The sequence below is a fragment of the Pangasianodon hypophthalmus genome, chromosome 4 (genome assembly GCF_027358585.1).
Source record: "Pangasianodon hypophthalmus isolate fPanHyp1 chromosome 4, fPanHyp1.pri, whole genome shotgun sequence".
NCBI lineage: Eukaryota > Metazoa > Chordata > Actinopteri > Siluriformes > Pangasiidae > Pangasianodon > Pangasianodon hypophthalmus.
The window spans coordinates 15288910-15311933 of NC_069713.1; the positions used below are offsets into that span (position 1 = coordinate 15288910).

The following is a 23024-nucleotide window of genomic DNA, read 5'->3' on the forward strand; positions in this document are numbered from 1 at the left end:
TTACATATTACGTCACAGAACTGTTGATTGCTCGATTCTGATTGGTCAGAAGGGATTCATTTGCTATAACAGCATGGCATTGACATTGATATTTCCTTCTGCAAGGTTTATATTAATATTCTCATTCTAATACAGGGATGTGTATGGTGTGCGCTTAAAAATCCATGGAATTGTTAATACGGTGAGGTTTCTGTGAGGACACATTTATTTATCATGTTTGGAAGGAGTCTCCAGTGTCAGCCCTTTGTAAAAGTCATAAGTAAAGCTGAAAATGTGTGTTTTCTGACATGGGAAAGTCTACAGGACAGATTGCTTGACAAGAGAAGGAAAAAGAGGAGCAGTGAGGGAATGATTGTTTATAGCAGCTGTAACTTATGTGATAGAAAGAAGTAACTTATTTCACAGATGTTTCAAAACATTTAACATAACTATAAATAAATAAAAAGTGTGCTTTGTCATGCTTTAATGAATAAAAATTGTAATCACTAGCAAATTGTTAAGGCATAAGAGGAATAAAACACTTTGGGACATGCTATTAGAAATTAAACAATCAAATACGGTGTGGTAATGATGCTCCGGCTCACATCGTTCCAAATCACACCAGCCTGCTGTTGATTATTTTCCAATAACACAATATTTTTATCATGTCCTCACTTTCTCGAGTCTGACCGTGGCCAAAGGCTTACAGCAAACATAGGACCCATGCAGAAGCTTTTAATTAGCTGGTGATCTTCTAGTTAATTATATCAACCCCACCTACAAACAAACAAGCATACATACACACACACACACACACACACACACAGTCCCATGCACACCCAAACAAACAAGCGCGTACACACACACACACACACACACACACACATACACACACACACCAAACCTTGTTTTCATACAAACAACACCTTTTAATGATGGGCTGAATAATGCAGCCAGGGAGCTCTGGGAGAGCGCAACCCATCAGCATTAATGAAAACAGGCTGCCATGACGACGCTAACCACAGTGTGCCATGATTACAGGCTTGGTGATACAGGCGGAGGGTAGAGCTTTCATGGCTTCCTCTCGAAATTGGCCTGCAGATATTATGTAAAAAAAATAATAATAATAAAATAAAAAAATAGGATGAAGGTCTGAGAAGATAGCACAAGGCTGTTTGAGGAATTGATAAATATATAGAGATTCAAAAAATAAGAATAACCTGATATGAGTAAGGGTTTCTATTTATGCCAAATTGTGTAAGCTATTTTTCTGCCAGTTCCACCACAGGGATCCTTGTCTATAGCAGATGATTGGAACAGGGAAGGAAATCAGCTGAAGGAGGGGGAGAGATAGAGATAGAGAGAGAGAGAGAGAGAGTGAGAGAGTGAGAGAGAGAGAGAGAGAGAGAGTGATGAAAACACAAAGTCAGATCTCTGCTTACTGGCTTATTTGTTGTGTCTCTCATTGTTCCTTCAGCTTGTCTGGAATTAAAATGGTTTGTACTATACTTAAGTGTGTCAGTTAGTCTCTTGGAGAAAAGAAATTAACCTTTTCATGCAGGCATGAGGATGATTGATGGGGATCGTAAATGCTTTGCACATTATGCTGCTCTCCTTCTGTCTTTAGAATGAAAAAAAAGAATAAAAACTGACTCCTTTTTTACACCATATAATTTGGCTTCGTGGAGTTTAGTTTTTACATATCGGTTACATTATTTGCAGACATTGGAGGTGTTAAGGCATTCTCTCTCTCTTCTTTCTCTCTCTCTCTCTCTCTCTCTCTCTTCCCCCCCCCTTTCTCATAAATTGAAAAGGCGTGCAGTCTAGGTGGCTGGTTGCCATAGCAGTAGTCTAATTGCAGAGGCACTCAAGGCGCAGGGCATTGTGGGTAGCCTTGTAAATCAGGAGAACTTTGACAGGGCTTTTAATTTTTCTTTCTCTCTGTCTCTCTCCCTCTTGTACTTTACCTTCGTTCTGCTTCACACATTGCTTTATATACTGAAACAAGCCTCTCTTTCTCTCTCTCTCTCTCTCTCACTGTTTCTCCCTCTCTTTCTCTCCTCATAATTGACCATGTCATATTTCTTCTCTAATTGCCCCTAAATGGAGGCTATCAGTACTGTAATTTGTCTGTTCTTAAAATGACACCTCCACGTCTAATCAGTGGTTGGAAAGCTGCCTAGCCAATACTCGTGAGCATTTTCACTACACGCTGAGGGCTTTCTGTGATTTGAAGAGTAAATCATTGAATTAGGAGGCATTGTAAGTAAGTCTGTCATAAAGCACAGTGTGTTTGTGGATGGGTAGAAAACAAGGCAATGTATTTGGATTTTGTGATATAAACTAAAATGCAGTTCAACTGATCCTGTGTGCCATATATTATGATATACCACTATCACATATTAAAAACTCAGAAATGGTTACATTTAGTTCATCGTTTATGTTTCAGAGAAGACTAAGTAAGTTGATACATTATCCACAGACAAGCATTGTTTCTGTTTGGCTAGAAGATAGTGTGTGCATTAATGTGTGTTCATGACAACTGGGATCTCTGTATTTTCCAACTCTATATAGATTTAATAAAATTCCTAAAATAGCTTATAAAAGCACTCAACAAGAGACCTTTGAGTGTTTTGTTTACTTTAAAAGTGCATGTAGGATGTAGGCTTTATGGTAATTTACTTTTAATAGCACTGAAAAAACCCATGAAATCCTTAAAGCATTTTAAGTCTGCTTAAAAGAGTAAAACTATTCTTGTTCTTACTTGCACTGTGGACATCACCATGCTGAAACGATCTCACAGAATGCAGTTGGAGGAGTCTGACTTTTGAATTACAAATTGAATGAATTAGATGAATTAATTTGTCCTACTCAGAGATCAGAATCTTCCCACTTCGCAATTGGTCATGAAAATGCAGGATGTTTTCTTATTTCAGGACAGCTCCCATATAGATCAGTTCAAAAGCGTAAACTTGTAAATCAATCGTCTACTGTGGAAGCATGTTAGAATATAACCATGACAATCACACAAATAATACTTTAGGTACGTCATATGCTCTATGGTACCGTCTTTACTATGGTAACTGTAAACAAAATTAAGAAAAATGAATGGCAAGTCAATTGTACAAACAAATGGACAATTTATATTAACAAAAAGATATCTATCACACCTAAATTCAGTATTGATTATAACCTATTTCAGAGATCAGCTCGTTGTTCTGCTCAATTATTTGTCTTCATTTTTGTGTATTGTTTTATGTATTGTTGTTTATGTAATGTTGCAGTTAATCTGTGAATAAGGGATAAACACAGTAGAACATGCAGTTACTGTTACCACCCCAGCATACATTATTTTCCAATAACAATACCTCCAAAGTGTTCTGTTCCTCTTATACCACAGGATTTAGCCAATGATAGCAATTTTTTTAATTTACTGAAGAAGAAAAAGTTATGCTTAACCATTTGTAGTTACATTTAATGTGGAACGTCTGTGAAACAAGTTACTTCCTGTTATTACTTATAATGTTATAACAGCTATGAACAGTCGTTCCTTCACCAACCTCTCGTTTTATTTTTTAATTAAAATATTTAAATGATAATTTTTTAATTAAAACATTTTAATCCATTTATTATTAGTATTAGATTATGTAGAGCATCCTTGTGAATGAGCTGTTACTATAGAAACATTAATGTATTAGAATATGAACAGTAAAATAAACCTGATGTATTTTAATCTGATTTGAAGTATAGCCAGCATGACCGTCTGAGCCATGCTGTAATAGTATATTAATCAACATCTTCTGACCAATCAGATTCAAGAATTCTAGGGCGCTGTGGTATCACTCTTATTATTTGGTAGAAAGGACCAGCAGAGTGCGTGGAAGTGATAACAACAGTCAAAAGAGTTGGTGGCATCTATGGCTTGCAGATTGAAATAATGAATTTGCTATATTTGTGTCAGGTTTGTGGTTTTTTATGTTTTTTATAAGTAATAAGTAACGATGATAAGTAACGATAAGTAATCATGTTGATAACTTGGCAGAGGAAACAACATTTCTCTTGTTGTTTTGCATTATTTTCTAAGGTCAGGATACATAATTGACCACTGTCTCATATATATATATATATATATAAAGTTACATAAAATATATATATACATACATACATACATACATAAATTATATTACATATAAATTCTACTGCCTTGAAATAAGCTTAAATTAGTGCAAGGATTAAGTATGGTCTAAAATACTATGCAATGTGAAGAGTATAGTACAGTAAATCAGTTAAAACTGCAGATATATGAGCTGCCATATAATGATGAACAAGCAACTTGCAGTGCATATTGTTGTGCATTTTACTGAAATCTCTTTACAGAAGGTTAATGAATAGCATCAGCCACACTGAACCAAACTGAAAGCACTGATAAAGCACATGCACTGCTTCCAGCTACAACGTAAAACCCACATTACGTTTCATGATGTATTTAAGAGCTTAATGATTTAGTTAGAGAGCACATCATTCGTTAGAGCAAAGAATTTGAGTTTAGTGCTGCATGGATTACAATAATATAGAAAGACATATGGCATGTAGAACAAGATCTTTAAACTTGTAATTATATATCTGGTAACTATAGCCTTTGCAGCTAGCTGTCTGATATTAATTTATACGTATGTATTAGCCCTCAAGCAAGGCTGATCTGTTTTCTTTTCCTGTTTTCTGCCTGGCTTCATCCCCAGCTCTCTGAGGCATACTCATAAATACCTAAGCATAACCATAAAGCCTAATGATAATACTTTAAGGAACTGTGAATTTATTCCCCATAGCATATCAGTATGATATAAACAGCAGCAGAATCACATATTTAATGATAGACTTTGTAAAGAATGTTCTTTTAAGTATCTCTTAACCTCAGCACCAACACGGTGACACTTTACTCTACTCAATCACCACATTCTGCCTCTTCTTCAAAGATAGGCACAGTTAAATGTTCTAATCTGCCTCCATGAGGGATTTACATAGAAATAAGCATACAAATCCTTAGATCAATGTTCATGATGTCACAGCCCTGCCAATTATTATGCAAAAAAAAATATATGTATGTATTTGCCTTTATTATACTGTATGTGTCTATTGGCCATTTTCTTGTGTTCTAGATGAGTTTAAAGTAATGGGTTCTGGCTGTAATCCACTATTACTGGATTAAATCTTTAAATTTATTCATTATTAAAGTTGATCAAAAAATGATAATACTTCTAAGTGGATAATGACCATTGTAAGGCCTAGTCTACAGAGGATGCACAGGTTTATGTTTAGAAAACTGGAGGCACTGAACTATGGCCCGTTTTTATTCATACATTAATCACTTCCGCTACAGTATATTTCGAGTGCTTGGTTCTATGGCCAATAGACACTATGTTTAGTTTCCCTTCCAAAGGTATTTTGTTGAAAAAAAGGATGATAGAGTAAAAAAATCCACCTCCTTCAAATTCATTATACTCACAACTGTATTTCATGTGTTATGGATGTCACAAGAAAGCGGGCTGAAAAAATACACTATATGGCCAAAAGTATGTGGACACCTGATCATCACACCCATTTGTGGGTCTTCCCCAAACTGTTGCCACAAAGTTGAAAGCACACAATTGTCTAGAATGTCACGATTGTCTAGAATGTCACAATTGTCTAGATTGTCCCTTCACTGGAACTAAAGGGCCCAAACATGTTCCAGCATGACAATGCCCCTGTGCACAAAGCGAGTTCCATGAAGACATGGTTTGCTAAGGTTGGATTGGAAGAACTCAATGGCCTGCACAGATCCCTGATCTCAACCCCACTGAACACTTTTATGATGAATTGGAATGTTGACTACGTGCTAGGCCTCCTCACCCAACCTCACTAATGGATGAATGGACAAATCCCCCACACTCCAAAATCTAGTGGAGAGCCTTCCCAAAAAAGTAGAAGTTATTATAACAGCAAAAGGGGACTAAATCTGGAATAGGATGTTCAAAAAGCACACATGGTCAGGTGTCCATAAATCTTTGGCCATATACACTATCAAATCAAATGGAGATCAAATCTGATGGGTGTTTCACTCTGTGTAATCATCTGACATGACTGTCACCTGCACTGTTATCTTCATGAATCTGCAATCTGGGCTAGACAGTAATCAGCCCATCCATTCTGTCTAGTTTTCTTATGACCATTAGTGGTGTAATTGTTCTTGGTTCTAAAAAAAAGTCCAAACTAATCTGTTAACAGCAAAAAATCTGATGTGGATAAAAAAAAAATAAAGCTTATACTGATGTCTATTTATCTTTGAAAGACAGGGAGGGCTTAGCCCTGCTAGCCCATTTAAACCAACCACCTCTGCTCATACTGTCTCTGCGAGTTTTCTTTCTTGCCACTGTCGCCTTTGGCTTGCTCATTAGGGATCTACATTTATATCCGGATTTCTGTAAAGCTGCTTTATGATAGTGTCTACTGTTAAAGGACACTATACAAATAAAATTGAATTAAACTGAATAGTTCCTGATGTTAAACCTAGGAAGGAAGGAACATATGAGCTGGTCATTAGTGCACTAATGTTCAGATGTTGCTTTATTGTGTTGTCAATAAGTATCTAGGGACTTCCTGTCAGGTCCTAATTGCTCATTCTGTTAATCCATCTTTCCTGTCAACCTATATTAGATTAAAGCACTGTGGTATATGTGTGAGCGTGTGGTCCCTCTACATAAATGCAGAGCTTACAGTCTCAGAGGTTCTGGGTATGAAGGTTGGTTGTATTGTTCCCTAATGGTGAAGTATGGATGGCTCACTGGATTTTGAAGTCAGCATTTGTCATAAGAAACTGTGTCAGAGTTGCCTTTGGGAGAAACTTGCTCCATTGCTTCAAAGCCTAAATTACTAGATGGTTCAAGTGTGTGTGTGTGTGTGTGTAATTATGAGAAAAAGGATAAAATCTAGATTGATAGTACATTCTGCAACACAGTCCAGGGAAGTGAGAGGTAGTCTGACCAGCTATGCAGCATAATGATCTGACTGATCGCTCAGAAAAATTGTATACAAACATAATTTATGAAAACTGAAATAGAAATAGACTAAACCAACAATCTGAATTTAATTTTTATATGATCAAACAAGATGTGTAAGCCATCTAACAAATGGTTAAATAGAAGAATAACTGCCAAGTAAACCCTTCAATACGATTACCTTCACATTTGGAATGTTTGGAAGTAAGCCATGGCCATGACATACACGTCAACCTGTGAGGAAACTAGTTTTAAATTACATTTGAATAAATTAGATCGATAAATTGTTCATCAATAAATTACATACATTTTAAAAGAGTAAACAGTTTAAAATAATTATGTGGTTGGCTGTTGCTAAAATGGCTATCAAATTAGTATTTTGAAGAACATTCAGGACAAAAATTCTTCTTTGCTTTCTGTCTAACGAGGGTATTTGGAGGATGTTGTTATAAGGCTTGTTAAAAGCACTTTAAAAGTAAGTTGAGCACCATGCTAACACTCTGACTTGACGTTAGCTACTTATTACAGTCTGACAGAGCTTACACACTTCTCAGTATTATAGTAACACTGAGCTCCTTGCATATAAACAGTTCATATGTTGACACAGATCATCCCAGAAACCAAGAGTGTGGAGTTATTTCCACTCTTCTGTGTGATTTTGGATGTGACCCATGACATTTGTTCTTGAACAAAACTCCTTAAACTCCCATAATTTCTCCTTCTTATAACTACACATTTTCCTATACACACTCTTGTTACCAAATAACATACTGGGAGTTTAAGGGGATGAAAGTTAAGTTTAGAAGAGTCAGGCCTGGTCGAGGCAGGTTAACCTGGAGAGTACCAGACAAACACATTCACCCATACATATATATGTGCAAATACTTCATACACACACACACAGATCAACAGCCAAAGTGACAGTCATCTCTCCTGCAGCGAGTTTGCTGTTTGGATTATGTGTGTCAGCAAAACTGATTTTGACAAATGTGTCCAGGGACATCCCCACGCCCTGCAATTCTGGTGCTCAGGAAATGTCCTGTCCCTCTTCATTACGCTGTTTTTACCACACCCAATACACACATGCTGTCTCTCATCCACACATACAAAATGCACTGGAACTTTAGCAGGCAGAGATGCAGAAATGCACCCGTCTGATGCTACATGTCTCGGTAAGACGGCTGAACTCAGGATGGGTATTGGATCAGATATGAAATCCACTGACATTGTCTATGCTGTGGATATGTGATGCTGACTGACACAAAACATCTTAAATCACACTTTCATCACACCTGCTGCATATATCTTGGTAACAGAACCTTATACAGGAGTAGATGTCACTGATAATCATAGCTCTGAGGTGTGTATTTGTGTATGCATGTGTATATTACACCCAGATGGCCAAGCTTGCTCTCGATGTTTTGGAGAAAGGCAAGTTTAAGACGCTCCACAGGAGACTGTTATTTAGTAATATGCCATTTTTACACTTCCTACCACACTCTATTACCAACCAGTGCCATAGAAACATGCACATGACAAACAGCAAACAATAGAAATACAAATGTGAGATGGGAAAGAAAGTGTTCACAGAAAGACCAGTCTCTCTCCACTGTGCTCATTTAACACTGTTCGTTTCTAGCAGTATGCTGTCAAATCTGTTTGCTGTGTGAAAGCAAGACTTAGCTCCCTATTGAGACGATCTATGTAGACTTCCTTTTCATTTCTTTCCTCACCCTCTCTCTTTGACTCCCTGTCTCTATCACACCCTTTCTGTTCTTTAAAGTCATACTGTGTACTGTAAGAGTGTGAAAAAAAATAAAAAGGCAATTAATACATTCCAGGAATAAGAGACATTAAAGAAATGAAGGGGAAATTTCAACTAATAATTAACTAGTAGTTAATTATGTGCTCCACTTAACCTGTGCAAAAGTTTTTCTTTTCTTTTTTTTTTTTTTTGCTTATGAAAAATAAATGTGATCATATGATAACATAATAGTGTTCAGTACAACATTGGTTACTGTGCTATTCAGTCATATTCTATCTACGTAAAACCATATTAATTTCATAGTTAAACATAGTGAAACTGCGGCTGTGGCTTTAGTTTCCCTAAAGCACCATATTATAATCATTTTTGTATCAGAGTTTGATACCTATTGTGGCCATAAATTACTACAGGAAAACCATAGAGTATTAAAACTATGCTGTATTAAAATTAAAGCATGCTGTATTACAATAAAACTGTAGTATGCTATATTGTTGTACAAAGGTAGTAGAAAAGATCAGGGATCCCTAATATCCCTGAATGAAGATTTGGAATCGTATATGCTGTACTGATGTAAATAGTTTAGTTCACTTATAGCCTCTGTGTGTGTGTGTGTGTGTGTGTGTGTGTGTGTGTGTTTCAGGTGGTGGACCTGTACTGGGGTGTGGACCCAGAGGAGTGGGACAGTCCAGAACTACAGAGACTGCGGATGAAGCTTCTAGAAGAATGCCTGAAGACATCTGCCGGTCCATGCTTTGTTGTGGGTATATATGACCTTCTCTCAACCCTTACCAGTAAAATTTCAAATTTATTTTTGTTTAATGCTTATATTTGTATGTGTATATATATATATATATATATATATATATATATATATATATATATATATATATAATTTACATACTCAATCACTTTTTTACTAGTATTGTTAAATGCCTACAGGATACTAAGGTGAGACATTTATTTTGAAATGTACACAGTCTACAGTACAATTGTCTATTCTATATAAAGCGAAGCTTTATAAGAACTAATTAAAAAGAAATAACTAAATGGAACAACAGTGTAGAGATACATAAAGAATGAAAGGCTCTGTAATTCTCAAACTGACATTAGTAAGATGGTAAGGATATAAATTGTTTTGATGTACTCCACAAGTGTGTAGCTAAAAAAGATGTTTGCACAGGGGTTGTTAATGTCAGAAAGGACAGATCAGATTGCTCATCTGAAGAAAGAGTGCAATAGTCATGAGTATACCACTTCTAATGAGGTTAAAACATGTGAAGTTTCTCAGCTCGTGATTCTAGTGCATGATTCGAATGTTTTACACGTCTCTGCCTTCTCACACACTGTTAATAATGGCAGATATTATGGCAGGTAATAATAGCAAAAAAAACAGGATAACTAACCATGCAAGGAATCATGTTGGATGCTTGACAAGGCAGCGTTGGATGCCCGGTGAGGCAGAGTATTGAAAGACCAATATGGCAGAGTGTCAGAAAACTGGTGAGGCAGGCTATTAGAAGACCAGTGAGGCACAGTGTTGGACACTCTGCAATGCAGAATGTTGGATGACTGGTAAAACAGAGTTTTGGAAGACTAGCAAAGCAGAGTGTTGGACGACTGGTGAGGCAGAATGTTGGAAGTCCAGGGAGGCAGCGTGTTAGAAGACTTATGATGTAGAGTGTTGGAAGACTTGCAAGGCAGAGTGTTGAAAAACCAGTGAGGCACAGTGTTGGAAGACCAGCAAGGCAGATTGTTGGAAGACCAGTGACGCAGGGTGTGGGAAGACCAGCGAGGCAGAGTACTGGAAGACTGTTGAAGCAGAGTGTTAAAAGATGTGCAAAACAGGGTGTTAGAAAAACAGTGAGGCAAAGTGTTAGAAAACCGGGAACTGTTTGAAGACTGGAGATGTATATTGTTGGAAGAACAGCAAGACAGAGTGTTAGAAGACCAGTTAGGCAGTGTGTTGAAGACTGGTGATGTGGAGTATTGAAAGACTGGCAAGGCAGAGTGCTGGAAGTCTGGCGAGACAGTGTGTTAGAAGATTAGTGAGGCAGAGTGTTGGAAGACCGGTGAGGCAGAGTGTTCAAAGACCAGCATGGCAGATTGTTGTAAAGCCTGTCAGGCAGAGTGTAATCCCGGCAAGGCAGGGTGCTAGAAGACCAGTGAGGCAGAGTGTTTTAAGACAAGTGAGACAGAACGTACTTTGTTGATTTACATCCATGGTCATTTTGTGCATGATTCATCAAAATGTATTTTTGATTACATCACCATGCACATGGCCGGGAAAAATAATATTAACCAATAACATTAGGTTTCATTTCCCCTTCCTCCCACAACACTGACTATTCCAAATATAATGAAATTCCAAATTTGGAAGTATGTTACACTACAAAACAAAAATGTTTAATGCGATGTATGTTTCCCATTATCTTTAAATGTGTGTTCAAACCTCTATCTGAACACAGATGCTTGGTATTCTATCTGCCACTACTTTATGTGCAATGCATTAAAGATGTGCAATTAATAGTATGCTAATCAAAATCTGTCTCTGCAATTGACACATCCTTTGAGTAGTCTGCTGCCTTGTAATGAACAATGTCTACTTAAGAACAAGGCTGTTCATTGACAGCAGGAGTGCTCTGAACAATCTCAGGTGTTCCCACTGAACATCTGGATGAATCCCAGATGCCACGCTGCCTTAATGGACTTTAGACAAGTGCAATGACAAGCACTAATCACTGTTGTTTTTAACAACTGTAATCAAAAATGTGGCTGAAAAAAGGACACATTTTTGTAATAATCTCTCTCCTCTGGTGTGTGTGTGTGGGTGTGTGTAGTGCTGATCGCTGTCAGGTCGAGTGCAGATGAGAGATCAGTGCACAGGTGTGGGTGAGATTGATGTTAAATGATTAAAATGTAAATGAGTGATGTGGGTGAGGGGTAGGAGGATAATTGGAGTCAGAGAATGACAAGCAGAGTGAGGGGAGAAATAGAGAGCAGGGAATACCGTTGGTCCCCCGTCCTCCCACTATCCTCCTTCTCATTGTGATATCTCTCTCCCTCTACCTCATACAATCTCCCACACATTATCTATGTCTGTTGACTGTCTGTGTCTCGGTCACGTACTTACAGGACACACAAAATCCTCTGTCTCTCGCTTTCAACACTTCAATAGCTATCCCTCATTTTGCTGCCTTCCCCTTCATAACTCTCTCTGGTACTCAAACATCCCTTTTCTAATTTAATCTGGGTTTCTCATTTTCTTTCTCCTTTCCCCTTATCTTATCGGTGTTTTCAGTCATCTGTCTTTCTCCTGCTCTCACGCCTCATTTAATAGATCTTGTCACTCTCTCTATCTCTCTTCCTGTCACTCTCTCCCACTTCACTCCTCCTATTCTCACTCAACTATATCCTTCATGTCCTCTAGCAAATCCAAGTTCCTTTTGCCCTCTTTCAAGCTCCCTTTCTCATCTGGATGAAATATGTAATCTCTTTCTCTGTTCAAACTGCTCTGGTTTCTGCCATGGCTGAATTAAATTAGGCACAAGACTGTATTTAAACATCTGTTATCTCTCTAAAATAATTGCAAACTTTCTGCAAAACTGTCTTCAGAAGTTGGATGTGTGCAGAATATAAACCATTCTTTTTTTGTTAAACAGCTAAAATAGTCAAACATGGCCCTGTTCATTTTTTTCCTCAACTCCTTTTTATAGTTTGGGAAAAGATTCTTTCTGAGGCATTCTGTTTGAGCTCAGAGTCTGGAGACGCCCTGGCTAGCCTGTTCTAGCCAAAAAAATCTGCTTTATTATTCCCTAAGAGAATGAGGTCAGAGCTCAGAGCTATGAGATGTGCTCTGCTGTTTCTCCAGGGAGAAAGTTCAGACATTCGGATTCTCCAAAACGTGAATCCCAGAGGAAGTGATGCAAAACAGGTAAAAGGTTCAAGGAAAACCCATACAGACTTTCCAGCTTTGGAGAGCCAAACAGCAAATTCTGACCTATTTGCAAGCTATGTAAAGCACTGACTGACCATTGAGATGTTTTCTTAGCACTCCAAAAAAATAAGACGACAAGGCGTCTTCCCCGAACCTCTCGGTGTGTGCCTTTAGACTCTTGATATGTGAGGTGTCTGGAAGCAGTGACAGTCGATGTCCTCGCTGTTGTTGTGATGCACCGTTGCTGGGAGTTATGTATGTATTCAGGACTGTTTATTGTAAACTGGGAACCCAGTGTTTGATCAGAGAAAGAGAAAAGACAAGAGTAGGGGGTTGCAAGTTGACAGTTCTGGGTTGCATGTGTCAGTTTGAGTCTCCCGAGAGGGACTCTGTGCAGATTGGAGCTGTTTAATCTGACTGTGACAGCCTGCAAGTGAGAGCGAGCGAGAGAGAGAGAGAGAGAGAGAGAGAGTAGGAGAGATAGAAAGAAGTGAGGACATTAAAATAAAAAGAAAAAGTGATAGCTCTGAAGCTCTGAGTCTGGCATAGGACCTATTTTCAGTGATGATGAGCAGTTTTGGGTGTTGAAGCCCTACATGAGCCACTCTTCCATCATATACGTTCATTTTTAAGTTTTATTTTAAGCAGATATTATTAGTCTGATTTCCAAGCAGTCAATATGAGTAACTGTTTTAGGTAAAGAAACAGAGCATGACCCAAATGCTTTTAAATTCTCACTAAGCCACTGACACCTCTTTAAGAAAAAACAGCGACTCTGTGGTTTCTTTCAGTTAAGAGACAGAAATATCAAAGCTCTTGTTAGAGGAGAAGTGCAGCTGACACACAGTCACAGAGCCTCAGGCATAACGAGGTGGTGGAAGAAATGGAAAAGGAGAGAATAGACTGAGGAAAGCACAAAGAAAAAGAAAGTACAGTTCAGACACACTCCTCAAACCACTTCAAAGGACAGCTATGATATACAATTGTGTATCACTACACAAGAAATGACAAAAATGCTTCTAAGGATGTAGTTTAGTTCTAATGTAGTTCACCACAGTATACTCTTTAGAGAATACAGTGAAAATGACAGAAATTGAAAATAAGTGATCTTGTGTCAGCCAAAATGGCCTTTTAGTATAGGAAGCCTCCTAGCACCCTAAAAACAAAACAAGACAACCAATCATTATACTCTCCCTATGAAGCAGGGGTTCCTTTGAGGATCCCTGAAATAAAAGTATTTCAGCTGATCACATTGTCTTCATACTTTCTTCCTGCAGATCCACCACTAGGATAACAAGGCAAAAAAAAAATAATGAAGGTTTTTATACAAGCAGCACATGACGGGACATCAGTCATTAGTGAGAATTCTCACAGTTCTCTGATATACCTAATTGCAATTTAGTCAGACTTTAGAAACAACAACCAAGTTGATATTTGGTTGCATCAGTCATATCAGTGTCTTGCTCACATTAATCTGTCCATGAATACAACAGGACAAATTTTAATTGGTTCATTGAGGTCTGAGCACTTGGTAGGATGCCAATGACTAAGCGAGCTGTCTAAATTACTCAAGGGCTCTACATATTAAACAATCAACCAACTTTAACCAATAATTAAAAAAATATGATAATCAAGTATGATAACTTTTCATCCTCACCTAGGTAGATATTGGATGAAGCATATGAAAATTATCCAATTGCTTCAGACACAGCAGTATTAGTAAAAAGTCTTGAAAATTCTGCAAAGTTGCAACCTCGTAATTCTTTTCCAACACTTTACAAACCATTGTGTACCATGTAATTTTTCTTCAAAAGGAGAACCAACTACTGGCCAAAGCACAGATACCTGGTCATCTAGATAAAAAAAAAAAAAAGCAGTATTCAAACATGCAGTCACACTGGCACTTCATTTTATTCTGGCTAGGTTTTTTTTTTTTTGCCAAGTATTAATTTTCCCACTTCCACATGACTAAAGGCACACACACAGCTTTTGGGCTTAAACCAGCACTTTCCTGCACCACCTCCTAGGCACCTCCCATTCACTGGGGTAATCCTTCTTCCCAGTATCTATTTAAACACAATAAACATGCTGTGAGGACATTTAACATTTGATGAAATCCCTGTTTCAAAAATTATTCAATTAAATCTTGGCCACAAAAAAATTAAATCAACAATGAAACAGGACACTGACAAGTGATTGTGCATAGTTAATAGCATGCAGGCTAGCAAGTATTTAAACACATTAGCACTAACTCTAGTTCTTACTTTAAAACATGGGATGGGACCTACAGGACAGCAAGGACAGCAGACAAATGAATCTAGTTCTTCCCTGTTAGAATCACCACAAATACCTGATATGCAACACACAAAGACTTGAGGCCTATCCAGAGGTGCACCTAGGGGTTTGAATGCCTCTGAAATATTTTCCAGTGCTTATTTGTGGATATTTAATAACACAGCTGAGGTTATATAGCATTTTTGAACTTCAGTGCAGTGCAATTACTGTTATTCAATGTCAAATAACATTTTTGTACACTAATTGCATTATAATAATGTTCATAGAAGGTCAACAGAGTCGTCATTGCGATTCCATATTTAATTGTAAACATATTTAATAACCAATTGGAATGATGCATTTTTCCTGTTTCTGTTTGAAAGCCAAATAGCTCCATAGAAATAAGCATACAGATATCAAGGTTACAGACAATGAAATACTGGAAGTTTACTGAAGGAGAAGAAAAAGAAGTGTACATCTGTTTTTATAAGATAAAATATCTAATATTTGATCTGGTTTTATAAGATAAAATATCAAATTTGTGTCATCGCTTCAGCTACTGTCTACCATCCACCCAAAATACGTGAGCGTGTCCCACTTATCAATATAATTGTACAGATCATGTGCTGATTTTATTTTGTTTATTTACTCTGAAATTAATTCCTGGCTATGCTAGGATGACACTATAATTATTGAATAACACTATCTAATCTAGCACTCTCTAGTCTTAATGCAGTTACCAGTGAAGGTGATTTATGCACAAGAGCAATTAAACATCGGAGGAAAGAAGTAAACATGAAGAGCAGGGAAAAATACATTTCAGTGAAGCTGAGTCTGAGGCTGCTCTAAATTAAAGACAGTTATTAATATGTGCTCGTTTTTTTTTTATAAAGCTATTTAAGGCCACAATGTGACAGAAAACTGAACCATTTTCCAGCCTCACCTGTATTTAGGTGAATTCTATTTATAACTAGGTTTTTAATCATTTTAGAACTTGAATATTTCAAATTTAACTCCAGTTTAAGTAAAGCTTACAAGTCTGGTTTAATTAAAGCTTTATTTATATATATAAGTGTCTATATCCTGATCAAATAAACACACTCATTTCATATAAACAAAACACAGAGGGAAGTTAATCGAACAGCAGACTACCAAAATAAATAAAATTGTGTCTGGTGTGTTTTAGTGTTGATATGAAATTTATATATACTCTATATATAATCTCAAAAACATTTGATGATCTTTAAGCATCTCTGAATATCCAGGTCCAGCATATAATGAATAACATCCAGGTCAGCTCTTCAAGGTGCCTCTGGTATGCAAATACACCTATTACTCAACTGAAAGACTAATGAGCTGATAAAGATCCATCTGCTCATTCGGATTCACATTTACAAATTACATCAAATTACACCAAACCCTGTTACCTACATTTTAGTTTGAGGTTCCTATAAGTGTAATTGTGATTATCAATGTTATTTGCCTTTTTAAATTGTCATTATATTATTGCTCTACTTATTTGCTCTATTTACTGGTAATTGGCTTTGATTATTTATCTGCAAATCAAGCATTTATCAAGCTGTTAAAATATTTTTTTTAAAAAAGCTGTATTTCACACAGGTATTACATCTACAACAACTGATTTTAATCAAATGTATATAACCAGGCAAGTGCTTTATTAAAAACATGGTTAAACCAAAGCGAAACACAAATAAAGTAATGTGGAAGTCAGTACCATCAGTAATGTAAAGCAGCTGCATCAGTGTGTAGGATATGGCAAAACTGTAATTGACAAAATTAAAATAAGGAGAGAAAAGAAAGGAAAAAAGAAAAGAAGACCAGCTATCTTTTATAAGGCATGGAGACTCAGGTGAATATATTCCTTCTCCTCCTCCAATTTTGAGACACAAAACGCAAAACCCAACACAAGAAGAGGCCAGTGGTTGTCACAACAGATCCAATAAAAAGCTGCACTGAAGTTCATATTTTTATTAGATTATGTAAAGAGACTTATTCACTTATACAGGTGAACAGGTGAATTAGCAGTAACAGGCCAACAAACTGCCATGAGTAGTTTAAACATACGTACACACACCTGCGACCACAGACAATATTGATTATTGTGGGATCTTGTCAGAAGGCAGGTGGCACTGCAGTGCGTGTACACACACACAAACACACACAGAGAGGGGGGCGGGGAAAAGAGAGAGAGAGAGAGAGAGAGAGAGAGATAGAGACAGTCTAACATGCCAGAGGTATATATCTTACCACAGGGACATTATAGCTGCATTTCCACTTTTTGCTTAGGATCACTCTTTGCTCTGAGTAGCTCACATGTTGAGACATGAGACTATAACTTTTGGAATGTATAAACCTCAAGATGAGGATGTGACCCAGTTCCTAAAATACATAAAATATGAAACCCTGGTATCTTTTTTCCTCTTACCCCTTTGTTGGAAAGAATACCTATGAAAACTCAGTTTTCCTTTTCACTGTACGAGTTATGCACTTGATCAATACATAAGTACTTGATACTCATTAAGCTTGTATAGAAAAAACTAAAGCAATATACTGTTTATAACTTTAGTTGCTCCTTTAGTTGCCCTCTCTTATAAATCATAAAAACATGAATTATAGAGAGATTTTGCTTCAGAGGTTTTAAGCTAATTTCCTTAAAATAGCTGTCAAAGCTCCTTATTCTTAATATTTTTCACTACTAATTTCAAAAGGCATGAGTAATAATGTAATAATGTGGGCAATAGCATGTCTGTTTCATTGTGTGCTTTCTCCAATTAAGTGGAAAATTCGAATAATTATGTAATTGTAATTCTTATGAAGGATATTAGAAATTCTGGAGTTGATTGTACAGACACATCAGTGCATGGGATTTGCTTTAGTGCCAGTAAAGAAGGCTGGTAGGTAATAGAGACCAAGTAGCAAAATTCCCCACTGTTAACTTGTTGCCTCAATCATGACGGGCTTACTACACAGAATCCCCTCCTCACAATTGTGTCTTTATTCTGTGTCTGTGTTAGTAGGAAATGTGAACTTCATGTTCCTGCTGTTGCTAAATATAGTTAAAGGTGAATGGGGAATTATGCAGATCATAATGAGGTTCAATTTAATGTGAAATATTGGGCAGCTATGTAATAAAGCAGAGGTACAATGCCGTGGCAGTGGCATTGGTTATCACATGTCTTTAATGAAGTGTTTTCTGGTCATAGCAAGTGTTTACTAGTGTAGTCTTCCTCTCTCTGTCTTTCTCTTCTCTCAGGGTTTGGTGGGGGAGAAGTATGGCAGCATTCGTGTTCCAGGGGAGGTGGAATCAGCTGAGTTTGAAATGATTCTAGATGCGGCAGTGGAAGCGGGTCTGGATACACGGATCCTGGAGGAGTGGTACTGCCGGGATGAAAACTCAGTACCACCGGCATACTACCTCAAACCCAAAGCTGAGATGCTGAAAAACTATCAGAACTCGGTAAGGATGATAGACAGCGTAGACATTTATGACATATTTGCAATGGGATGTTAACTGGATATTACCTGATGTCATCTAAAACACACATTAATATAAATAAAAATGGTATAATGTAAAATAATTGGAGATCAAGATTAAACCTGGACAAAGGACAACTTTTCTCCTGTATTGTAGTCCAATCTTGATCATTCTACATTCATAAATACTGTACACACTGAGTTGCCTGTTTATTAGGTACACATACAGCCTTCATTAAAGCAAGCATTCACCTAGGCAACGATTCTTCAATACTGGTGGCATTGTTCCAGTATGTTGTTCCATGCAGAAATGATTGTTTTACACAGTTGCTGAAAATTGGACCACTGTAGTCTCAATAGAATTGAGATCCAGGAATTATGCAAGCCACAGAAGCAATGAACACTTCCTGCCATACTTTTATATTCATTCAGTAACAACATACAGTATGCCTGTTACAAAGTGCATTGTCATGCTGGAATTATCCTTATGAGTGTGGATGAACTGTAGCCACGAAGGAAGGAACCTAGCAATGATGTTCAGATGAGATGTTCTAAGTGAGAATTCCAGTTGGATGTTGGATTTTGTTATATTTTAAACCTTTACTTTGGAAAAATCTAAGAATTAATTACATTTATGGGTGGAGGGTTTAAACTCCTAGTCACCATTATATAATGCTTTTCTCACATTGCTGCCTCTTTAAATCAGTCTTTTGGAAATCACCTGGGTCTCATCTAAGACAAGACCTACAATACTTTCTTTCCTAATTTGTTATATCCTACAAACAAATTTTTTCTTAAAAGTTTCATTCCTTCAATGTTTTGTATTTGTATTGCTGGCTTTCAATTTCCTCTTCAACTCTATGGTCTGCCTGATTAATACCACACACTGCGTGTTACATAACATGAGACATTACATGACATTATTGGAGTGTACAATTTGTGTGATGGTGGGGGTGTAACTAATAAACTGGCACCTTGGTATATATTTTTTAAACGTCATGGCCATTTACATGTTCAAAAAAATCCTTTTCAACATGTATTTCTTGTGAACCTGATGAATGTAGAGCCATAAACCCAAGGAACTTAACAACCATTTTGCACTACTTAATTTTCTTGTACTACTTCATGTTGATTTAACTTAAAGAGAAACCTTATGAATTATGCATTTAGTGTTCCCTAGGGAGGCCATATAGACAAATTTGAACCCAGACTCTCAGATGTATCCTGTAAATGTCACAATGTGCTAGACTAGTGGCTGAGGACCTCTCAGAAATTGCCTGACCCAAGAGAGCAAGCTGCTTGCCTGCAGGAGAGTTTATTAGGCTCATAAATTCAGTTTGTCTTTCATTAAACCTTAGTAAGAGTGCAGGATCTAGCATTTGCATGCTTTTTTCTCACATTCAGATTTTTATCCCTCTCTATCTCTTTTACTGCCTTTCTCCTGAATATGCATTCACCTACACTTCCACTCACAGGTAATTGCATTCTCCATCTGTATACCTCTTTTTCTGTCTTTCTTTCATACTCATATGCTCAGTTAAAAACACACACAGTCAGGCCCATGTCATGGCACATGTCAGGTCTGTACAAACACACACTGTAGTTTGTACTTTGTGTTAAGAGGGGTGTCTGTGAGGCTGAGTGGCTCTGCTGGACTAAAATGAGAAAAACAGCGGGATTTGAATTTCTGCATGTATTCAGACACAAAAAAAACCCTGATCTGGCCCAAAGTAACCTGCCCCCTCTTCTTTTTCTATCACTCTCTTCTCTCTCTCTCCCACTTTATATGCTTTCTAAAAACAGACAAAAAATATCAGATATATGATAGCTTTCTGAATTTAAAGCAGGGAGCATGACAAATACAAAAAAAAATGCCTGGCTGGCCATCTAAAGTGATACCTGACTGAGGTTTTTTATGGAGGATGGATTAAGCTTTATTCTTAACCAAAGAAAGGAACCAAGAATCCCTATTTAAATATTCAAAGACCAACATAGTGTAGAGATAAATCTTGGTCTTAGAAGCTTAATTATTTTCTTTGAATACTGGCAGATCATTGACCATGACTCTTTCCCTCTCTCTCACAGATGGAGTCGAGCAGTGTTGCAAAGGCCAAGAATGCTAAGGCATGGAGAGCAGTCTCTGAAGAAATCAAGAAAATCTTCAGAACTGCAGTCCTACAACTACAAGAGAAAGGAACCATGAAAAGTGCACAGGCCAAAAAATTTCTTTGTTCGGGTATGTGGCAGATGAATTCTATACTAACCTATGGCAGTTTGTAGGGATTCAGCACTCTAGTTTGGATGACAATAATTTAGTGTTTTTACTGTTATATTTCATATAATTTATGAATCAGTGAATCAGGGGTATGCAGATGAATGCAAAGTTAATGTAACAAAGACCATGTAATAAATTTGATAACTATGGCAAAGCAATATTGATGGGTCATCTTTTCAAATAAATGTTTTGAAGTATATGCATACAAACTTCCAATTAAATGTGTTATTGAGTTGATATTCAATCTATGTTAGCAGTCACACTAAAAGCTTGGGGGGGGTGTCAAGACAGTCCAGATATTTTTCAGTTTGTACAAAAAGTGCCCATTAGCCCACTAGTGTGCAGTCTTCAAAAGTCAACTTTGTAAACACAGCCAATCCCCAGCTTGGTCAAGATCACAACAGCAGTACATTTCAGCACATTGTTCTACTAACCTCTATGCACCAGGGAAATCTAGTAGGCCAATTATAATTCTTATTCAACAAACGACCACTTTCTCTTCAACCAACCACTGATACTGTACAGCAAGTAAAACATATGGGACTTGAGATTGCAGCCTCCAAAATGGTGCCTTTCCAGCCATATTCATCCTCTCATCCCCTCATTAACAAAGCAAGCTTTGAGCTTGCGATACTAAGCTGATAGGGTTGGCAAGCTGTCAGTGGGGCTCTCTCTTTGGAGGACATTGATAAGACGTTGCAATGATGGATTAAGAGATCAAATCAAATATGTTTTGCCTTAAAGGCAGCTTAAGGAAGCACCACTAATCACATGCTAAAGACTGCCAAAAAACACAGGCACTTCATGGCATCAAGACATCAATTTGGGTGTAGAGTATTATAGTGCATAGTGATTAAAACATCAAATATTTCAAAAGCATGAATGAAAAGCAGTATTTCTTCTCTCTTTTTCATAGCACTGGAGGATGAATTGGACTTTGCTTTAGGAAAACAGACCCCAGCCTTCCTGAAGAAGTGTGTGTGTTACATTCGCAAAATCTCCAACTTCGACCGCTTTGCCAAGATCCCAGACATGACCCGCTACATGGACATTATTATGAGTGGGGATCGTGTCATGAGGAACCAGGAGGCCTATGAGCGGCTTCTGAAAGTCCGAGATGAGTTTATCCCCACAATAGTCGCAGCATCCAACCTCCGTGTCTATTCCTCGGTCACCCATTGCGACATGAAGCTGGGCTACTCCCAAGAGGTAGAGAGTCACTATGTGGAGGGTCTGTGTAAGCAGTTCTACGAGGACATGGTCGACATTATTCAAGCTACTGTCCAACAAAACTTTGACACAGAAACAGATCCACTGTACGACGAGATCATACAACATCTTTCACTGTGCAAGACATTTTCCTCGTTTTATGTGTATAAAAGTGAGGTCCTGGATATGGTGCAGGAATACCTGTACCCATCCAAAGGAGGGAGAATATTGCCCCTAGTCGTTTATGGAGGGCCGTGTACAGGAAAGACGCTGTTGCTTGCTGAGGTAGCTAAACAGGTGAGAGAACTGTCTGTGCATATTTATGTTTATGTATGCATGAATGGTGGAGAGAGATCATAAACTAAATGCCCTTCTTTTGTGGGCCAATTGAAAATATGTAATTAAGTCATATTGTAGGTTGTCTTAAGCTGTGCAGTGCCTCAATAATGCTTCAGTGAGCTTAATAATTGATGCTACACAAAAAGAATTGGATTAAGATGCATTGATCGTGATACATTGTTACAGCAGCCATCTACCATTCTTTTTCTACTCCAGACAATTGTAATCATCTTTCATGCAGACTATTGTTGCAGTAACAAGTGCATTCATACCAAAAGCAAAGGGGCACATTACTGGGTCATTTATTATAACTTTTTCCCTGAAAAAAGAAAATTGTAGGTCTAAGCTACCATTAACTTTAGCACTTCTCAAGACCTCCTCTCAGGACAGATGCAAGGCCAAAATGCTATTTTCCGGACTAATTATTTTAGCCTTAACAATTAAGAACAAACTAAGATGTATCATTATGCACAGAACATTGTATAATTAATGTATTACCCTCTTAGAGTTGATGAATTAACTGGTATAGATGTTCTATTGTAGAGTATGCATACACACAGAGGTTAAACTTGGCGGATGTGCATGGAAGTGGCATTCCGGCATGTTTGGTTTATGTGAATACTGTGTCAGTCAGCCAGGTTTTTCTAACACTAAGTAAAATCTAATCATATATCATTACAAAAATATCACAGTGGAGACCCACTCACATCTAATCACACT

The 23024-nt window shown here is 37.4% G+C and overlaps 1 protein-coding gene across 2 annotated transcripts in view; it reads left to right on the forward strand.

The window, feature by feature from the left end:
• LOC113540153 (NACHT and WD repeat domain-containing protein 2) overlaps window positions 1–23024 on the forward strand; it is a 48050-nt gene that overhangs the window by 15586 nt on the left and 9440 nt on the right. For both annotated transcript variants that reach the window (XM_053233577.1, XM_026936433.3), the window contains exons 4-7: window positions 9419–9535; window positions 18261–18464; window positions 20567–20717; window positions 21673–22262. In XM_053233577.1, coding sequence (XP_053089552.1) covers window positions 9419–9535; window positions 18261–18464; window positions 20567–20717; window positions 21673–22262 — 1062 coding nt within the window. The remainder of the gene's footprint in view (window positions 1–9418; window positions 9536–18260; window positions 18465–20566; window positions 20718–21672; window positions 22263–23024) is intronic.